The sequence below is a fragment of the Phyllobates terribilis genome, unplaced genomic scaffold, assembly GCF_046119375.1.
Source record: "Phyllobates terribilis strain yellow unplaced genomic scaffold, ASM4611937v1 Scaffold_14__1_contigs__length_39327217, whole genome shotgun sequence".
NCBI classification, from domain to species: Eukaryota; Metazoa; Chordata; class Amphibia; order Anura; family Dendrobatidae; genus Phyllobates; species Phyllobates terribilis.
This window is the reverse complement of record NW_027362774.1, coordinates 18556797-18579269: the sequence shown is the minus strand read 5'-3', so window position 1 is coordinate 18579269 and position 22473 is coordinate 18556797. Positions and strand designations below refer to the sequence as shown.

Sequence of the window (22473 nt, the reverse complement as noted above, 5' to 3'; positions counted from 1 at the left end):
CAAGTCCTCAGACACTTCTCTTCTCCTCTCACTGTTCTCCACGCTTAGTGGACACAGACACAATGCAAAGATTGATGCAACTTTTCCCCTTTTTATCTGGTTTCAGGTGTGATTTTCCTATTGCCCACACCTGTTACTTGCCGCAGGTGAGTGTGAACGAGCATCACATGCTGGAAACAAAGTTGTTTGCCGACGGTTTTGTGTGAAATTATTTTCAATTTGCCCTTTTTTTTTTCTCTGTTTTTTTTTTTTGTGTTGTTCCAATACACACAAAGGAAATAAACATGGGAATAACAAAACAGGTGTAATTGCAATAATTTTCTGCGAGAAATATTTCGTTTTCTGTAACAATTTCAAGGGTGCCAACACTTTCGGCCATGACTGTATATACATCTCTCCCATTGCACAGTGAGTCGAGAACCAGCCATATCATTTGTCTTTTGACCGGCAACGCTCTTCCTCGTCTACCACGTTAACATGCGGCTCCAGTTCACCCGAATTGTCCAGATTCAATGGGGATAAAAGTGATTGAATTTTCATCTCACCCCGAAAGAAAAAAAAAGTCAACTCAAACATTTTCTGGTTTTGTCGACTTGATGTAAATTAAATGGAATTCCATCAAAATCCATAGGATTGACCTGTAGAAGCGCTGATGTCTGCTGATACATCCATGTCAGCCACTGTCTGATCTCGACGTGCGGTCACCGACTGTCTGATCGCATTGTCTTCACTTGTATATTCGCTCGTTGGCCGGGGGGCCAGATGAGCGGTCGCTTGAGGAGAAACAACAGACGCTTGGATTTTGAGCAGATGCTTGCAAGAATCATTTCTTCTTTCTAGGTTTTGTATACTGTTTACTAATTGATCAGTCTTAGCCAACAGGATCGGCCTCGTCTAGAGCCAGAAGAATGTCTTATCGCACGCCATCACCCCACCCGTTCTGTCATCTGTAAGACGTGGCGTGTGTTTACAAGCTGCCTCAGGACACATGGGGTCAGGGTATGGGGGTCCGGGTATGGACGCTGCAGGCTGACCCCGCTCCCCGTCCTTCTGTCATGATAACCCTTTCATTTTCTTGATTTATTTATCCTTTTATTCTTATTTTACAGTTGTTCTAGAGAATCATGAAGTCACGGAGGACGACCTGTCGCCTTCCCTGAAACGACAGCGCATAGAAATCAACTGTCAGGATCCATCCATAAAGGTTTTTAGTCTTCAGCACATCTTCCCTTCCCTTACATTTGCCTCTATGGCAATAACTATCTCATCAGGTCGGCTACAGGAAAGTGCGACTCCAGAAACACTTGAGTGGTCCGCGCTATCCATTGTAGTGAATGGGAGTTATGGAGGAGCCCCGCTTTCCTGTGGCCGGCACAGATTGATGAATATTATTAGCTTTTCAGATGGGAGTGCCTCTATAAAGTCATAAAATCAGTATATGTACAGATGTCTCTGCAAGAGATGACGTCTATTACTCGGTCGGCCTTTATTTTTCTAGCCATGGGATACTACATTTCTGCAGTAGGGTGGCCTGAGATTCAAGAAACATTTGTGTTTTTTTAATTATGGTCTTTAATGGGTCTTTAATGACCTATCCCTGTTCTCTTTTCTGGCTTCAGGTTGAAGGAAAATGCAAGTTCATCAAGTTCAACCTATAATCTAACATGTTGATCCCGAAGAAGGCAAAAACTCCCATGATGCCGATGCTAATTGCCCAATATTATGGAGAAAAATAATTTCCTGACTCCAGATATGGCAATCAGACCAATTCCCTGGATCAACGTCTCATAGGATCCAAATTGCTAGGCAGGTTTCACACATGCATAGAGGGAGGACGGGACCTCAATGTACAGACCGGCCGCAGGTCTCCTGACCCCAGTCCAGCAGTTTTATAAGGTCAGGAGACCTGCGGCCAGTCCGTGTATCCCGGTGCATACTCAGACCGCGATTCATGGATGTGTGAGATCGGCCTTATTACTTTCTATTAATATAGTTATTTTTTGTCTCTTCCCACTTTTGGCCACTAGATGGCAAACATGCTATTTTTCAGAGGCTTATGCTTTGGAATTACCTTTCTGATGCAAGTGGTTTCTACGCCGAGGTCAGGGATGAAATTCCTTTCTTTACCTACATTTTTCTGTCAGCGAGTCCGTAAAAAAAAAAAAAATGAAAGTGAATTATGCCCCAGCTTAATCTCAGAACAGCCTATATTTCTGAAAATTAGACATCTGGATTATACAAATATAATATTTTAATATAGGTTTTTATTTTCACGGCGTTGCAGGAAGCATACTATGACTTACACTTGTAAATATTCTTAATCTGGGCATTAAAGCGTTCAGTTCCTATGTGATAAACGTTACGTTCTGCTGGGAGGCCATAAGGGATAGATGCAGAGAGATCCATAGGTCGCTGATGGAGCTTCATCTGTAGTTTTGGGTGAAATCTTTTGCAATCTGCTAAACTGAGGTATTAGTCTGCAGTGACTGGGAGCGATGTATGTTTTTTCTCCAAAAGCAGTGACAACCTTCAAAGTTTCTTCCGAAAAAGGGCCAGGACACGCTCGCTCCTGAGTCCTTCATACCCTGAGCTGAGAATTCACAAGTGATACGAACACAGGGAAACCCCTCTAAACAACCACGTCTTACAGTAGATTGCCCCCTATCAGAATTTTTTTTGCAAAGGGTTTTCAGTTCCTCAATATTTGCATACATTGCCCTCTCACCCCTTGCAATTTTTTCTCTACAAGTTAGGCAAGTCATCTGAAAGGGGATTCACATCACCTTTATTTTCTGTTCCCTCCTGGAAGTTTACGTTCTGATTTTGCTTTTTTTTTTTCCTTTCCAGTCCTTTCTGTTCTCCATCAACCAAACGATCTGCCTGCGACTGGACAGCATCGAGTCCAAGCTGCAAGTTCTCGAGGCGACTTGTAAGTCCTTAGAGGAGAAGCTGGACCTGATCATGAACAAACAGCCCACCCCAATCCAAGTGCCCATGGTGGCCGGGTCGCCCCTAGGAGCCACTCAGACGTGGAACAAAGTCCGATGGTAGGAAAACAACTATAAGTCTGTAAAAGTGTATTATTGGATAAGTTCTACCTAGCGAGGCCGGAGCTCGCATGGTCCATGTCTTATTGTGTACCATCTTATAGACACTCGTTCTGGACTATTTTTTTCCCCTTAGTATGTGACATTTTGGATCTAATATAGTATGAACCATGTATAAATCTTATTGTTGGGTCTCATTCTCCTAAGCTTGCCTGATAACGCCTACATATTACACAGCACCGCACAAAAGTGTAATAGAAACCCTGTGTAACTTGGCTGAAAATTAAACCTTAAATATTTCTCTAGGAAACGTTCTTTATATGAGAAATATCTATCTGTACCAATCCCAAAATACTGTTTTTACATGCGGTGCATAATTTGAGACTCTTCTCATCTATGTCCTGTAAGGAAATCGTCAGATGGGGTTTAATTACCTAGAAGGAGAAAAAAACGGCAGGACCAAATATTGAATGGGACTATTCCCAGACATGTACCAAATATATGACGCCATATGGGAGCACAGTGGCGTACGTTAGCTATTGATTCCTATAGTTAAAAAAAAAAATTAAATTGAAATTATAATACGTTTTTTATACTCTGTAGGGAAGCACAGCAGACTGCACATAATATAAAAACCAGTGTGCCGATACATATACCAGCCCAGGACACGTTGCACAGAGGCCTATGGATATCCTGGCAGCTTCAGCACAGTGCGTACAAGCTAAAAGAAAGGAGCTTGTACACACTGCACCACTGACTGACTGCAGCAGCAGCGGCGGCTGCTCCCATTGACATCGAGCTGTAAAAAAAAAAAAAAGAAAAAAAAAAGGCAATATTAGGGGAATGGCGGGGCAATTTTAATAAATAGTAAAGGACAAAAATGTATTTTTTTTACATTTTTTTTTACAAATCCTTTCCAGTTATACCCATCAATGAATATAGGAGTGACCCTTAAATACCTGGTCTGTAGAACGAAATACCATCTTTATGCATTAATTTTAAATATGAGACGCTAAAAAGACCAGGGGTATATCAAGTGATAGATCAGGACAAAGGCTGTTTTAAGGCAAGCGGAGCGTTTAATGTGCTCCATCATGAAAGATTGAGCCTCTAAAGCCAAAATTACTGTAACTCTCGCTGCTGGTTTCCCCTAAGGGTCCGTACAGAAATCTATGTACATAAAGCCATTGTCCTCAGCCATGCTGGTATTTTGTAAGTCCATAGACACTTCAGATATTATTTTTTTTGTATATAAATACCCGTTCATGTCCTGACATTGTCCAGTAAAGAGACGTTCATTACCTGTATTTACTGTTAATTCTTTGCCTTACGGGCAAAGTCCTGTAAGTACAGAGAGGCCTCTTCTATCACTTCACTCGGATCAGCCTTTAATAATAATAATGCAGGAGGGATCCTCGTCCAAGACGTAGAAATTACCGACATGTCAGAGACACGTGCAGCTTCTGTATTACCTTATTAGAGGGATATAAGAGGGAGAATGACACAACAATGTTCCCCTTCCTCCCAAAATAATAATCCAAACTTTCCTAGAAGTGACATGAAAGAGGCCGGCCGCTGGTAAGAGGAGCACACATCGCCTCCATCCTGTGACAGCCATTGTGTGCCCCAACTAGAACATTAGTAGGACACAAAACCAGGTCACCCGGGCAGATTCGTATGACGAATCAGCTTCCCCCTTCTAGGGGAGATCTTTTAAAATGAATTTAAATGTCAAAGCCGTCATTTTTAGGTACAATTGTTGCTGCTTGTGCCGAGTTCCTCGGCCGTACATACTGCTGAACAATGGAATGTCTGATCCATATGATACATTGTATTGCACAGTAATGTAACTGGACGTGTAATCATTTCCTGCTATCTCTGATTGTGTATCTGTGCATTCATTTCCAGCGCACCCCTCCCTTCCTGTACGTGTCAGGGGAGAGCTTTTAGTTTTGGATTTGGCCCCAGCTTGTTCGCCTCCTCAGGGCATTTGTAAATTCAGCTTGTATTTCAACTAACAAAATAATAAAAAATCCAAACACGATTTGTAAAGCGAAATGCTTTACTAATAACTTCTCTTAATACCAAGAAAAGCGTCTGACAATATGTAACGCACCCGGGCAGGTGGGCGCAGCGAGCGGCTCTGAGAATTGGGTTTTTGCAGCCGTCGTTGTATAGGATCAGCTGGGTTTTGATGTAAGCTTCGGATCCTGCCAATTTGTAACTCTCGAGCTCCCGGTTAGCTGATACTCTCTCAATACATTGTATCCGGGTTGCAGATGTGCAATTATATTCCTTGTTTAATTTAGATGCGACTCATTGCCCTCAAGGAAAAACGCTTAAGCCACAGCTGAGCTCTGCAGATCGTCGCATCCAATCTGCCTGGTGCATTTACCCATGAGGACGGCCATGTCCAGGTGCTACGTGGCCCATATATGTCTTTGGGGACGTGCCGCGGTCTAGAGACTACCATCATGGCTGAGTGCATGGTCCACATTCTCACGAGCTTTGGTTCCTAGACCCTCGGTGTTATCCGCAGCCCTTTCCATCATCTATGTAATTGGCAGGTCGGCTACTCACACATTGATGGGGATCTGCTTGAGAGCCGTTCTTCTGAAGTTTTACAAGTTTGTGTATAAGCAGATCCAGACACTTGAAGCATTATTCATTTTATGAGCAGAAAGACATCAGTTCAGGATCTGCTGGGAAATGGGATGAAATAATGATTTATTCATTTATTTTTCCTGGTCGTCAGCTATTGTTCACTACTGGCAACTATTTTCCATAGGTTCAGTCCTTGCTGCCTGGTTATGGTTTATTGCCCATCTCCTAGAAGATCGTACATTGCACGTGACCACATAAAAGAAAATACGAGAGTCAAATGCAGGTCACGGCGGTCACTAACGGCCCTGTAAAAGCGTCCCACGTCATTAAACCGTGCCGTTTAATTGCAGCATCTTTACACCCTCGTTTATTTCTCTTCCCCTTGTGTGTGATAGGAACAAATAATGTTTTATATGCTTTACAGCCGACCAATGAAATGCCATTATGGTTCTGTGAACTGTTTTCACAAGATTTTCCCATCCCCAATGACCCGCACAGTTGTCCCCATGCTATATATTGAGGAGGCGCTGCATAAAACCTATCGGGGAGGTTTGTTATGCTAAGTGCATCAGAATTCTGGGGCAATTTGTGCCGTTTAGGGGGATGTCAATTTTGGCAAAAGTTAAAGCATCCAATAGGCGGTGAAAGTTTGGACTGAACAGTCCAGAAATGCCCCATATTTACCAAACAGCGGGAGCCACTTTGTTAAACTTAGGGCATTTTTAGACTGTCTGCTCTAAGTTGACTGTCTAAATATTGACTGCAGTTTTTCTTCTGCCCGGTGGGCGGTGTGTCCACCCATCCAGAGCTGCAATGTCACTATGATGAAAGTACGCCATAACCTCCACAACATGTGATGTCGCTCCTCCTGGACCTTAACCAGGTCACCTTTGGGCCATTTTCCCATTTTCTAACCAGGCATATTTTGGGGATTTTTCATACATGCAGTTTTAAGAGCTCTAATTTTTTTTTCTTGTATGGATATTCAAATAATTCTAGCTTTTTTTTTTTAATATATATTTTGTGATAAATTAGGCCTAATTTTTGTTATTTTCACATTTATTTTTATTATTATTTTTATTGATTAAGGCTGAGTTCACACGATGCGTTTTTCATGCGTTTCCGCGGCGTTTTTGCAGTTGCGTAAACGCCGCGGAAACGCATGAAAAACGCATGGTAGAAGGGAAGCAATGTTCCCCAATGGAAATCCGCATGTGCTGTGCCCATGATGCGGATTTTTCCGCAGCGTAAACGCTGCGGTCAAAAATCCGCAGCATGTCAATTAATTTTGCGGAAACGCTGCTCTTTTGCCGCCATTGACTTGCATTAGACCGCATGGAATCCGCATCACTGTATATGTTGATGCGCTTTTCATGCGGTCTAATGTGCGGATGGTACCCGGGTGTGGAGGAGAGGACTCTCATCCAGACCCAGGTACCATTAAAAAAAAAAGAATAAAATAAAAAATACATATATTCTCACCTTCTGACGGCCCGCGCTGCATCCTGCCGGCTTCCCGGGCACTTCGCGGTTGAATGAAGAAGGACCTTCGCTGACGTCAGAGTCATGTGACGGGTCACGTGACGCTGACGTCGGAAGGTCCTAAAGTCTTCACTGCCGGCAGCCGGGACCGATGAAGCAGGACACCGGGGACCATCAGAGGGTAACGTATAGATTTATTTTTTATTTTTTGACATTCACACACTATATAAATCCATGCCGGTTGCATGGATTTATATAGTGTGAAGTTGACAAGCACTTTCCAAGTGATGCTAAAATCGCTTGGGAAGTGCTTGTCAACCCGCATGCGGAAATGAAAGTGAAGACCGCTTCATTTCCGCATGTCCCTGGCAGGAAACCGCATGTACAATCCGCATGCGTTTTTTCCTGCCAGAGAGATGCAGAAACGCTCAGGAAAAAATCCTGAGCATTTCTGCATCGTGTGCACATACCCTAAGACTGGCAGCAGCTCTTTTTTTATTTATTTATTATTATTCTTCTTCTTATTATTTTATTTTTACTTATTTATTTTCCTGGCAGGTGCGGGTCTAGTAACAGTGATTCAGACCGGCAGCATCTCTTTATTTATTTATTTATTTATTTATTTATTATTATTTTTAGATTTTTACTTATTTATTTATTTCCCCGACAGGTACAGGCCTAGTAACAGTGATTCAGACCGGCAGCATCTCTTTATTTATTTATTTATTATTATTATTATTATTATTATTATTATTTTTACTTACTTATTTATTTCCCCGACAGGTACAGGCCTAGTAACAGTGATTCAGACTTGCAGAAGCTCTTTTTTTTTATTTTTTTTTTATTATTATTTTTATTATTTTTTTCTGCCTCATTCATTCATTCATTCATTCATTCATTTTACATAGGTTGCCCCCCCCCAAAAGGTCAAAAATTGAATACAGTTTTCTTTATCTGTAGAAATGAATAAGAGGAACACTAATCTTCCAGCGCTTGGTTATCTGCTTCTGTGCTGAGCTATTCCCTGTGTTTGACCTAACTGGCCTGATGGAGCCTGAACTTGACCATTATTGTGCTAAGACTGCTCTTCACCTTCTGATATTGACCTTGAATCTGATGTGCACCTGTCCTTTGCTTTCCCAGATCTGTCCACACTACGTCTGGGGACTTTCCTGTGGATCAGAACATGGATAGCTGAAAAAATAAAGCCCACAGCTCCAGGATAGCCATCCATATAGTGGTCATTAGAGCTGTTTTCTGCTCTGTAACCCTGCGCCCCTTCCACTATGTGCATAGCAGCATTCAGCATGTTGGGGGAGATTGCATTTGCGGACAGGCTGTGCTGGACCTTGTAGTGAGAGGACCGCCAGACTCGTAGGTGCTCGTGTCAGCTCTGGAGAATTTGGGCTCCTCCTATGCAGTTTGGATGTAATGAGGCTTTCCTGGCCGCCCGGCCGCCCGCTCTTCTCTTCGGAGGCCAGCCCTAAACTTTATTAGGATTGTGTAAACAATTAAATTCATTTTTCCATTTTTTTTTTTTCCTTTCTTTCATGGTCCTTTTATTTGAGAGCTGAGTGACAATGACGGGCCCATAAAACGAAAATGTGCTCTCCTGCCATAGTGCAGAGTGATGGATCCAGTGACTAACCTCCTCTGTGTCCTCCCCGGGAACAGCTGGCATTGTCTCCCATGGAGAGAGAGTGTTGTAGACAATTTATCTGGCAGTGATGACGAGAGATAAACCGCAGGGGGGAAATGTGTTTTACTTAAAGATGCTTTCAGCTCTAATAAAACTCTTTAAGAGGAGAAATTGGTTGATTGTAACGCGTTTCACTACAGACTCGCCTGGAAAAGCCACTTTCTGCTGGGTCCGAGCCAACAGCACGGTCCAGCGAAAAGCTCGACTCTCCTGATTCTTGTAGATTTTAGCACTCGTCAGACTTTAGAAAGTGCCGGACCTTAATCTGATGGACGTCCACACTCCTTGGCTATCCATAGGGGTGTTGATATGGCTCTTACGTCTTCGGTTCGGGCTCTATTGCTGCGCGTTGCTTGGCTATGAAGGTGCAGCTGTGATGAGTGATAACCTTGGGAGATGATGGGTGCTGTTGTCCGAATAACAGCTCTTGTCCACCCTGGATAAAACACTGTTATGATTGCCTTCATGATCAGTTCAGTACAGACTTTTTTTAATCTTACATGGGGTAATATAGTATACAGTTATATGAAAAAGTTTGGGCACCCCTATTAATCTTAAGCTTAATGTTTTATAAAAATTGGTGTTTTTGCAACAGCTATTTCAGTTTGATATATGTAATAACTGTTGGACACAGTAATGTTTCTGCCTTGAAATGAGGTTTATTGTACTAACAGAAAATGTGCAATCTGCATTAAAAAAAAAATTTGACAGGTGCATAAGTATGGGCACCCTTATCATTTTCTTGTTTTAAATACTCCTACCTACTTTTTACTGACTTACTAAAGCACTTTTTTTGGTTTTCTAACCTCATTGAGCTTTGAACTTCATAGCCAGGTGTCTGCAATCATGAGAAAAGCTACTTAAAGTGGCCACTTGCAAGTTGTTCTCCTGTTTGAATCTCCTCTGAAGAGTGGCATCATGGGCTCCTCAAAACTACTGTCAAATGATCTGAAAACAAAGATTATTCAACATAGTTGTTCAGGGGAAGGATACAAAAAGCTGTCTCAGAGATTTAACCTGTCAGTTTCCACTGTGAGGAACATAGTAAGGAAATGGAAGAACACAGGGACAGTTCTTGTTAAGGCCAGAAGTGGCAGGCCAAGAAAAACATCAGAAAGGCAGAGAAGAAGAATGGTGAGATCAGTCAAGGACAATCCTCAGACCACCTCCAGAGAGCTGCAGCATCAACTTGCTGCAGATGGTGTCACTGTGCATCGGTCAACTATACAACGCACTTTGCACAAGGAGAAGCTGTATGGGAGAGTGATGCGAAAGAAGCCGTTTCTGCAAGCACGCCACAGACAGAGTCGGCTGAGGTATGCAAAAGCACATTTGGAGAAGCCAATTTCTTTTTGAAAGAAGGTCCTGTGGACTGATGAAACCAAGATTGAGTTGTTTGGTCATACAAAAAGGCGTTATGCATGGCGGCAAAAAAACACAGCATTCCAAGAAAAACACTTGCTACCCACAGTAAAATTTGGTGGAGGTTCCATCATGCTTTGGGGCTGTGTGGTCAATGCCGGCACCGGGAATCTTGTTAAAGTTGAGGGACGCATGGATTCCACTCAGTATCAGCAGATTCTTGACAATAATGTTCAAGAATCAGTGACAAAGTTGAAGTTACGCAGGGGATGGATCTTTCAGCAAGACAATGATCCAAAACACCGCTCCAAATCTACTCAGGCATTCATGCAGAGGAACAATTACAATGTTCTGGAATGGCCATCCCAGTCCCCAGACCTGAATATCATTGAACATCTGTGGGATCATTTGAAGAGGGCTGTCCATGCTCCGCGACCATCAAACTTAACTGAACTGGAATTGTTTTGTAAAGAGGAATGGTCAAAAATACCTTCATCCAGGATCCAGGAAATCATTAAAAGCTACAGGAAGCGACTAGAGGCAAAAGGAGGATCTACTAAATATTAATGACACTTTTCTGGTGAGGTGCCCATACTTATGCACCTGTCACATTTTGTTTGAATGCAGATTGCACATTTTCTATTAGTACAATAAACCTCATTTCAAGGCAGAAACATTACTGTGTCCAACAGTTATTACATAGATCAAACTGAAAGAGCTGCTGCAAAAACACCAATTTTTATAAAACATTAAGCTTAAGATTAATAGGGGTGCCCAAACTTTTTCATATAACTGTATAAGCACGTCCCGCAGTTTGGGGTTGTTAAAGGGGGTCTCTGGTTGTTGGCCAATCCAATGATTGTTGGACCATCCAGCAAATGAGGTATTTGATGGGTTACCTTCACTGTTTACATCCATATATTAACAGCTCAGAAAGAGTTATAATGTCAGCCTTTTCATCCACTTAAAACAGAATATTCCCATTATCACAGAATATTAGGTTTTTGTTTTTAGCATCGCTGATCCCTTAAATGACACGCACCCGAGTGACACAGCTTCCTACATGGGAACCATTACTTAAATTGTGGGCTGTATTCTGTGTAATTGGATGCTTTGGTTGGATCGCTTTCCTTTACTACTTTGTCCCATATGTGAACTTTAGCTCTAAATCGTTCTCTAATCCAATAGGATGTTGCATTACTGGGAAGGGTCTGTAACGATCGAGAGGCCCCTATGACGACACCGACGGTATAAGCCAGATCTGCTGTTTGTATTGACCCCCTGAAGATCGTGAACCTTTTTACTCTGTTTTTTTTCTCTTCTTCGTTATATTAATGATCATTTCTGATTTTTTTGTAATTTTTTTTTTTTTATTTTCTTGGCCCTTTAGTGGATTCCAAGTTTTGAGAACAATCTCATTTAGTTGGGCGTAAAAGGATGGCGCGGAGAGCTTCGCCTGTGAGTCAGAGCGATACGGCCATGTGTAATCTCTGCGAGATTATATAGAACAAACAGGAGATTTCAATTCTTAGAAGTGGGACAGGATTGTGCTTGGCAGAAAGTCAACTGCTTACTATCCGTTAGAAAATCAGATTCCTTGGAAATTAAAGGCATATTCTTCTTATTCTGCAGAATTTTCTATTCTTTCGTCCACTCGCGTTGCAGAGATTTGTGCTCTCTAAACTTGGAAGGGACCACCACACCAGGACAATCCATCCTAGCGTGCTTAAAGGGGTAACTGTGGCTGTTTTCAGAGACCGAGTCTGTGTGCAGAATCAGCAGTCCGCCAATACATGTACTCTTCGCGTCGGGTGCTGTATCTGTGTTTATCCCCCACTGCGACAAATGTAAGCCATTTAAAAGTAGCTTTAAGTTTTATAAGTCACTACTTAAAACTAATTGATCAATATTTTTTATTTTGCCTCATAACTCCTTGAGTAGACTGCTTATAAAATGGACAATATCCTTAAAATCTGAGCCAAAATTTGCATGTCACGTGTGTATTTTGTCTTGGATGTCAATGTGGATTTCACTGTTTGCAGACTTTGCAGAATATCAGTGGTGGAAAAAAGAAAATAGTTTTGTTTTTTTTCTTTTTTGCCTTTTGGGGGTGAACCCATGAAGTGAGATTAAAGGAGGACGAATGATGAATTGCATTGGACACAATCAGTGAGCGGTTTGATCATCGCAGCGGTTACGTTCATTTTCTCATTATCGTGCTTGGCCTTTATGATAGAAATCCCAGGGTGTGGATACCTCTGTAATGAGGAGATAAACATAATCACTTTTTTTGGATTGGTTTATCTCTCTAATTGCATGTTGATATCTCTCCGCTATTTCTTTGCTTTAACACATTACACGGCCAGTAAAAATCTGCTTTTATGTGATTTTTGCTGAACGTCTCCATCCAAAACCCCTGAATTTTCCGTCTTTAAGGCAGATGACCCATTCATCAGGTATCCTCTCCGTCCTATACATGTGAAATACGAAGCCGTGTTTTATAGAGGAAAGAGAATTTGCAGATTTTGACACCATAAAGCGCCCACGTGTTTATTTCTTTCTTCAATAGTAAATAAAAGCCTTCCACAAAGTCAGTAATGGTATTGCAATGTGTTCTCCGGCATTCCTCCTCCGACTGCTGAAGAGATTTAAAGGGTATTTTAGGTCACTCTGCGCGAACGCTTCCCTTCCTTGCTGCAGATCGTCAGCGTTTCCCTGATATCTCAGGCATTTTCCTCCAAGCGATGTGATTTCCTCCTTTTGGATCGGTTCAGGAACCATTGAAGCTATTTTTTTGTTGCACGGCAGGCTTTTATTCCCAGTAAAGGTCATTAAGGGTCAGAGCTGCTCCGCCTGGGAGTTTTGCATGGTTTTCTCCATGCTAAACAAGATTATCCACATCATTTGGAAAAATTGTGTTTTTCGAGATTTCTTCCTGACATTTAAAGGAGTTTTGTATCATATAGCATCAGAGTTTTGTGGAATTACCTTTACTGAAATGTGTTTTTGTTTCCTTCGCTCCAGGACATTCCTGGTACAGGACAAGCCCTTCTGACCAATAAACATTTCTGCTTTCTCTCACAAAAAAAGAGAATCGTTTCTTTTCTAGTCAAACAAGGTAAAAGGTTTATATCCAGTTTATAACTTGATTGATTGCTGTGGGTCTGAGAATCCCGAGAATAGGGCTCCGCCGCTCTATTCATATTCTGTGTGACGGCCGGGCTGTCTCGTTCTCGGTAGCAGTGAATCTGAGCATGCCCAGTGGTCAGACCTTAGAAATCAGTATGTTTTAAGGGATAACTTATAATATTGGCATCAACCCTTTAAATCGACTTTTGAGTAACTCCTTCCCAATATTTTCCAGAGTTGCCTTTATCTGCCATCGGCTGTTGACGGTGCCTTTATCTGCATCGACTGCTGACGGTGCCTTTATCTGCATCGGCTACTGACGGTGCCTTTATCTGCATCGGCTGTTGACGGTACTTTTTATCTGCATCGGCTGCTGACAGTGCCTTTATCTGCATCAGCTGTTGACGGTACTTTTTATCTGCATCGGCTGTTGACGGTGCCTTTATCTGCATCGGCTGTTGACGGTGCCTTTATCTGCATCGGCTGCTGACGGTGCCTTTATCTGCATCGGCTGCTGACGGTGCCTTTATCTGCATCGGCTGCTGACGGTGCCTTTATCTGCATCGGCTGCTGACGGTGCCTTTATCTGCATCGGCTGCTGACGGTGCCTTTATCTGCATCGGCTGCTGACGGTGCCTTTATCTGCATCGGCTGCTGAAGGTGCCTTTATCTGCATCGGCTGCTGACGGTGCCTTTATCTGCATCGGCTGCTGACGGTGCCTTTATCTGCATCGGCTGCTGACGGTGCCTTTATCTGCATCGGCTGCTGACGGTGCCTTTATCTGCATCGGCTGCTGACGGTGCCTTTATCTGCATCGGCTGCTGACGGTGCCTTTATCTGCATCGGCTGCTGACGGTGCCTTTATCTGCATCGGCTGCTGACGGTGCCTTTATCTGCATCGGCTGCTGACGGTGCCTTTATCTGCATCGCTGTTGACGGTGCTTTTTATCTTACTCGTCTGTGTCGAGCCCTGGTTCTCCCAGGAGTGAAACGGATGTGACAAGAATATTGTAGATTTACTTTGGCCGAAATGTTTATTTAGCCGAAAGGAGGGAACGATTATTACATCCATTATCTCGTTGTGACATTCGCTTTAAATCCCCTTGTACAATCTGCACTGGATCTGCCGTTCCCTGCTCTTATATCATCTGTTTGTGTAGCGGCAGCCGCGGTGGTGTGAAAGTGTTTGTGGGGGCGGCAGAATCTCCGCGTACAGCTCACACCCTCCACATACTGAGGGTCATCGCTGCCCAGACAGATTCCCAGGACCTCTCGTTACGTCCCAATTACCACAATCATTACTATTATTCCCGTTATACAGAACACTTTTGTTAGCTGCAGTTGCTTTCTGTTCAGCTCTTACAATTGTTTTCTCTTTTTCACTGCTGGTAAATATTGGATCGTCCAAACCATGACGTCAGAAACCAGAACATCGCTGGACTTGTGATCCTGAACCCAGAGCCCGCGAGCCTGAGATTAATATCTGATTCACACGGCACATTACTGTAGAGTCTGATTAGAACTGTGGCACTGTTAAAGGGATTGTCTTATAAAGACATCATAGGGTCAGGGGTCCCCAGTCAGGTGCCTTATTTTGAAAGGGTCTTTCTTTTAACAGATACTACTGCAGATAGTAATTTTTGGGACCCATGTATGATATTCGCAGGGTGACAGGGAGGTCATGGCCACTGATAACACAGGATGAACCAATCACAGTAGTCAATTTCACAGCTCTCCTCCTCCTGTACCATGACTCATAACTCCTCTATATACAGTAGATAACGTAGGATCCACCATTCACAATAGGTGATATCACAGCTCACCTCCTCCTCCTCCTGTACAATGACTGATAACACCTCTATATACAGTAGATAACACAGGATCTACCATTCACAATAGGTGATGTCACAGCTCACCTCCTCCTCCTGTACAATAACTGACAACACTTTTATATACAGTAGGTAACACGGGATCCACCATTCACAATAGGTGATATCACAGCTCACCTCCTCCTGTACAGTGACTGATAACACCTCTATATACAGTAGATAACACAGAATCTGCCATTCACAATAGGTGATGTCACAGCTCACCTCCTCCTGTATAATGACTGATAACACCTCTATATACAGTAGATAACACAGGATCCACCATTCACAATAGGTGATATCACAGCTCACCTCCTCCTCCTCCTCCTGTACAATGACTGACAACACTTTTATATACAGTAGGTAACACGGGATCCACCATTCACAATAGTCGAGGTCACAACTCACCTCCTCCTCCTCCTGTATAATTACTGATACCTCTATATACAGCAGATATCACAGGATCCACCATTCACAATAGTCGAGATCACAACTCACCTCCTCCTCCTCCTGTATGACTGATACCTCTATATACAGCAGATATCACTGGATCCACCATTCACAATAGGTGATGTCACAGCTCACCTCCTCCTCCTCCTCCTGTATAATGACTGATACCTCTATATACACCAGATATCACAGGATCCACCATTCACAATAGTCGAGGTCACAACTCACCTCCTCCTCCTCCTGTATGACTGATACCTCTATATACAGTAGATATCACAGGATCCACCATTCACAATAGGTGATGTCACAGCTCACCTCCTCCTCCTCCTGTATAATTACTGATACCTCTATATACAGCAGATATCACAGGATCCACCATTCACAATAGTCGAGATCACAACTCACCTCCTCCTCCTCCTGTATGACTGATACCTCTATATACAGCAGATATCACTGGATCCACCATTCACAATAGGTGATGTCACAGCTCACCTCCTCCTCCTGTATAATGACTGATACCTCTATATACACCAGATATCACAGGATCCACCATTCACAATAGTCGAGGTCACAACTCACCTCCTCCTCCTCCTGTATAATGACTGATACCTCTATATACAGCAGATATCACAGGATCGACCATTCACAATAGTCGAGGTCACAGCTCACCTCCTCCTCCTCCTGTATGACTGATACCTCTATATACAGCAGATATCACAGGATCCACCATTCACAATAGTCGAGGTCACAACTCACCTCCTCCTCCTCCTGTATAATGACTGATACCTCTATATACAGCAGATATCACAGGATCCACCATTCACAATAGTCGAGATCACAACTCACCTCCTCCTCCTCCTGTATGACTGATACCTCTATATACAGCAGATATCACTGGATCCACCATTCACAATAGGTGATGTCACAGCTCACCTCCTCCTCCTCCTGTATAATGACTGATAACTTCTCTATATACAGCAGATATCACTGGATCCACCATTCACAATAGGTGATGTCACAGCTCACCTCCTCCTCCTCCTGTATAATGACTGATAACTTCTCTATATACAGCAGATATCACTGGATCCACCATTCACAATAGTTGAGGTCACAGCTCACCTCCTCCTCCTCCTCCTGTATAATGACTGATACCTCTATATACAGCAGATATCACAGGATCCACCATTCACAATAGTTGAGGTCACAGCTCACCTCCTCCTCCCTTCACAGTGATCTTTGCACACGCTCATTCATGCTTCAATACAGAATATGGGCTCAAAGTGTTAATTGTGACTAAAGTAGCTGTGGATTTCCTGAAACAGAAATATATATTTAAAAAAAAAAAACAGCGGCCGGTGTAAAAATATGAAAAAATCATTTATTTATAATGCAGATTGTGAAATGGGAACAAAACATTGCACTTTTTTTTTAATACTTGTAACTCAAAAACCTGATTAAACAATACTTGATTATCTGCTAATGATGATGATTCCCTTGAAGACTTTACTCCTCACATGATACAATGGAGGCTGACCGAAAGCCGCTTTTGATTACATTTTTTTGTGAATATTTTATTTATTCTGTTTTTGCTTATACCATAAAAATGTATCAAACCATAACAACGCCTGATTTTTGGCTTCTCTGTAGCCACTTCTGACAAACAGAAAGGATTTCATGCATCTCAATCCCAGCGTCTCTTTTGTCCTTCGTCAGACTAGAAAAATACCATTAATCAGCAAAAAGAAAAAAAATACATGGCTGAAAAATTATCTGTCTACCCCCCCCAAAAAAAAAATCTGCTGCGAATCTGTACTTTTGAGGGAGAAAATAATTTAAACACAGGCAGATGGAATAGTTTGGATAGGGTTTTGTACGGCTTGAACGTGGCCCAATTTATATGCAAGTATGCAGCGTTGTATAAAATATGTAGGGTGCACGAGGGGAGGGTGAAATTAGGTCATGAACACTCAGATACCTGGAATCCGAAATGTGAGAGGAGAGGAGTTCAGGCCAGAATTGTACATTGTTCCTTATGGCAGTATCCCGGCTCGGGGAGACGTGACTTCACAGGCCTTTATACTGCTAGCGTAAGCATTTACATCGGAGTGTTTAATATAGCCTTACAGTACATTTCAGCGGTATAACGTAAGCATTCTTTGCACTACTCGGTCCATGGGGACGATGAGCAAATACAGGAACCAAAACTATTTTATACAAAGCATATTTGCTGATTGAGCTTAAAATTGAAAGAAGCCGAGGAAAGGGTTAAGGCCCCCATACACATTAGACTAAAATCGTCTGAACCTCGGGATCGGGTGACAGTCTGATGTTTATGGCAGTCTCCCGATTCTCTCCGCCAACAGCATCCCATCATTGGAAATTTGATGTAGAGATAAGCAGCTGCTAGAGGATTCTGGTGGAGGAGTCTGGAGGAGGAGAACAGAGGAGGCTGGAGCAGGAGGTCAGCAGAGTCTGGAAAAGCAGGACAGGAGGGACAGAGGAATTTGGAGGAATACAGAGGATTTTGGAGGAGATAGGAGGACAGATATCTGGAGGAGGACAACGGAGACTGGAGGGAGGGGGGTAAAGGTGTCTGCGGTAGGAGAAGAGAGGACAGACATTTCTGGAGGAGGGAGGACAGAGGAATGAGGAGGAGGGAGGACAGAGGAATGAGGAGGAGGGAGGACATAAGTCTGGAAGAAGAGAAGGAAAGCCGAGTCTGGAGAAAGAGTGAGGACAGAGAAGTTTGGAGGAGGACAGAGGAGATTGGAGTCTGGAGGAGGACAGAGGAGTCTGGAGCTGGGAGGAGGATAAAGGAATCTGGGGAAGGAGGACAGAGGAAATAGGAAGAGGGAGGACAGAGGAGTCTCGAGGAAGAGAAGAAAAGCAGGGTCTGGAGGAAGAGGGGGACAGAGAAGTTTGGAGGAGGATGGAAGAGACTGAAGTAGGAAAAAAGAGGACCGAGGAGTCTGGAGGAGGACAGAGGAGATTGGAAGAGGAAGAGGGACTACAGAGGAGTCTGGAGGAGGCGGGAGGACAGAGGAGTCTGGAGGAGGCGGGAGGACAGAGAAGTCTGGAGGAGGCTGGAGGACAGAGGATGCGGGAGGACAGAGGAGTTGGGAGGACAGAGGAGGCGGGAGGACAGGAGTCTGGAGGAGGCGGGAGGACAGAGGATTCTGAAGGAGGGAGGACAGAGGAGTTTGAAGGAGGCTTGAGGACAGAGGAGTTTGAAGGAGGCGGGAGGACAGAGGAGTCTGGAGGAGGCGGGAGGACCGAGGAGTCTGGAGGAGGAGGACAGAGGGTTCTGGCAGGATTAGATCGCTCATAGACTTTTTGGTGGTCACACTGTACTTTTCACCATGATCAGTATGTATGACCCATGGAAACGTTCCAGGTAGGTGGGATCAACACCTTTAAGTATAAATAATGATTATTTGGTACCTCCATCCTTCTTTTTTTAAATTTGCAAATTAACAATAACATTTTTTTTTTTTTTGCTTTTGTGATATAAACTTACCCAAGCATATTATGACCGCCAAGAGGTCAAAAGGAACCTCCCGGGGACATTATAACTATAGCTCCTATGGATGCCATTAAAGAGAAAAACAGCCCCTGTGTCTCCATATTAGTCACTGTAGGAGCTTACGTGGGTCTGCCAATACCCCGCAGGCACACGGAAATACATTTTTTAGTTATACCAATATTAGAGGGAGGTTCTGATCATAGTTTCCCCTTTTAAGAAAAAAAAAAATCAAAACCAGTCGACCGCTACCTGACCTTGTAAATCATCATATTATGAGTCAATTCTGCTCCGGAAATGCATAAGATCTTACAGTTTTCAATCTGGTGTTTTTAAGAAGCGCGTTAACATCCAAGAAAATATGTGGTTTCAAGAGTTTGGAGATTACGTTAGTCTTGAAATCAGAGCAAATTGCTGTTTTATTATCAAGGAAGTTGATTTAATGGCGAGTTGCAAATACGTTGACGGTTCCATGGAGTATATTAAAGTTTCACAAGTTGGAGTTTGTTTCATTTTATAGCATCAGATATTTGTCAAACATTTCCATAAAACACCTTTTACAAGCGTTTCTCTTTGTGGCCTTATTATTAGTGGAACCCGAAGCGCGTCCATGTCATAACGCAGTTCTGAGTGCAGAATTACCGACCCCCAAAGTCAAAAGAGACTGAACTCCATGCACAGATCAAGGCCAGGGGGAGCAGATGCCAGAAAGAGAATTGTGTGTCCGTATGATGTATGTGTTTTGTGAGCTTTGGCGTAATCTATCTTTCTCCATGGAACGGCTCTATAAGCCCCGCTTTATGTCCTTTTCTTACACATCTCCTCCTGCCCGGAGCCAGCCACACATTTGTAATATTCAACATCAGTCAGGAAATATGTTTTTAATTTGTCTGTAGTGCATTGTAATCAGCAGAGTTCCAGCCTTTTACCTCATCATTGTGGTTCCTTATATTACGTTGTGGTTCAGAATTAACCATTTGGGTACCAGCCCCGTATAAAGGTCCTGTAGGGTATGTGGTTGACCCTAAATCAGTCTAGTTCCGGCTTATCTGTTAGTAACGATAATATTGTTTTTAATTTTCTGTAATCCAAAAACATCAGATTTGGAACCCAATTATTGCCCTATTTTACAGGACAGAAGAAGTGGCACTGTGCAGTGTATATATACAGGACAGGAGGAGTGGTACTGTGCAGTGTATATATACAGGACAGGAGGAGTGGTACTGTGCAGTGTATATATACAGGACAGGAGGAGTGGTACTGTGCAGTGTATATATACAGGACAGGAGGAGTGGTACTGTGCAGTGTATATATACAGGACAGGAGGAGGGGTACTGTGCAGTGTATATATACAGGACAGGAGGAGGGGTACTGTGCAGTGTATATATACAGGACAGGAGGAGTGGTACTGTGCAGTGTATATATACAGGACAGGAGGAGTGGTGCTGTGCAGTGTATATATACAGGACAGGAAGAGTGGTGCTGTGCAGTGTATATATACAGGACAGGAGGAGTGGTACTGTGCAGTGTATATATACAGGACAGGAGGAATGGTACCGTGCAGTGTATATATACAGGAGGAGTGGTACTGTGCAGTGTATATATACAGGAGGAGTGGTACTGTGCAGTGTATATATACAGGAGGAGTGGTACTGTGCAGTGTATATATACAGGACAGGAGGAGTGGTAATGTGCGATGTATATATACAGGACAGGAGGAGTGGTACTGTGCAGTGTATATATACAGGACAGGAGGAGTGGTACCGTGCAGTGTATATATACAGGACAGGAGGAGTGGTACTGTGCAGTGTATATATACAGGACAGGAGGAGTGGTACCGTACAGTGTATATATACAGGAGGAGTGGTACTGTGCAGTGTATATATACAGGAGGAGTGGTACTGTGCAGTGTATATATACAGGAGGAGTGGTACTGTGCAGTGTATATATACAGGACAGGAGAAGTGGTACTGTGCAGTGTATATATACAGGACAGGAGGAGTGGTACTGTGCAGTGTATATATACAGGACAGGAGGAGTGGTACTGTGCAGTGTATATATACAGGACAGGAGGAGTGGTACCGTGCAGTGTATATATACAGGACAGGAGGAGTGGTACCGTGCAGTGTATATATACAGGACAGGAGGAGTGGTACCGTGCAGTGTATATATACAGGACAGGAGGAGTGGTACTGTGCAGTGTATATATACAGGACAGGAGGAGTGGTACCGTGCAGTGTATATATACAGGACAGGAGGAGTGGTACTGTGCAGTGTATATATATAGGACAGGAGGAGTGGTACCGTGCAGTGTATATATACAGGACAGGAGGAGTGGTACTGTGCAGTGTATATATACAGGACAGGAGGAGTGGTACTGTGCAGTGTATATATACAGGACAGGAGGAGTGGTACCGTGCAGTGTATATATACAGGACAGGAGGAGTGGTACCGTGCAGTGTATATATACAGGACAGGAGGAGTGGTACCGTGCAGTGTATATATACAGGACAGGAGGAGTGGTACTGTGCAGTGTATATATACAGGACAGGAAGAGTGGTACTGTGCAGTGTATATATACAGGACAGGAGGAGTGGTACTGTGCAGTGTATATATACAGGACAGGAGGAGTGGTAATGTGCAGTGTGTATTTACAGGACAGGAGGAGTGGTACCGTGCAGTGTATATATACAGAACAGGAGGAGTGGTACTGTGCAGTGTATATATACACAACAGGAGGAGTGGTACTGTGCAGTGTATATATACAGGACAGAAGGAGTGGTACTGTGCAGTGTATATATACAGGACAGGAGGAGTGGTACTGAGCAGTGTATATATACAGGACAGGAGGAGTGGTACTGTGCAGTGTATATATACAGGAGGAGTGGTACTGTGCAGTGTATATATACAGGACAGGAGGAGTGGTACTGTGCAGTGTATATATACAGGGCAGGAGGAGTGGTACTGTGCAGTGTATATATACAGGACAGGAGGAGTGGTAATGTGCGGTGTATATATACAGGACAGGAGAAGTGGTACTGTGCGGTGTATATATACAGGACAGGAGGAGTGGTGCTGTGCAGTGTATATACACAGGACAGGAGGAGTGGTACTGTGCAGTGTATATATACAGGACAGGAGGAGTGGTACTGTGCAGTGTATATATACAGGACAGGCGTAGTGGTACTGTGCAGTGTATATATACAGGACAGGAGGAGTGGTACTGTGCGGTGTATATATACAGGACAGGAGGAGTGGTGCTGTGCAGTGTATATACACAGGACAGGAGGAGTGGTACTGTGCAGTGTATA

General features: G+C 43.3%; 1 protein-coding gene across 1 annotated transcript in view; it reads left to right on the top strand.

The window, feature by feature from the left end:
• BANP (BTG3 associated nuclear protein) overlaps positions 1 to 22473 on the top strand; it is a 433716-nt gene that overhangs the window by 38539 nt on the left and 372704 nt on the right. The window contains exons 3-4 of the mRNA XM_073659719.1: positions 1110 to 1204; positions 2848 to 3047. Of these exons, the coding sequence (XP_073515820.1) occupies positions 1110 to 1204; positions 2848 to 3047 (295 nt within the window). The remainder of the gene's footprint in view (positions 1 to 1109; positions 1205 to 2847; positions 3048 to 22473) is intronic.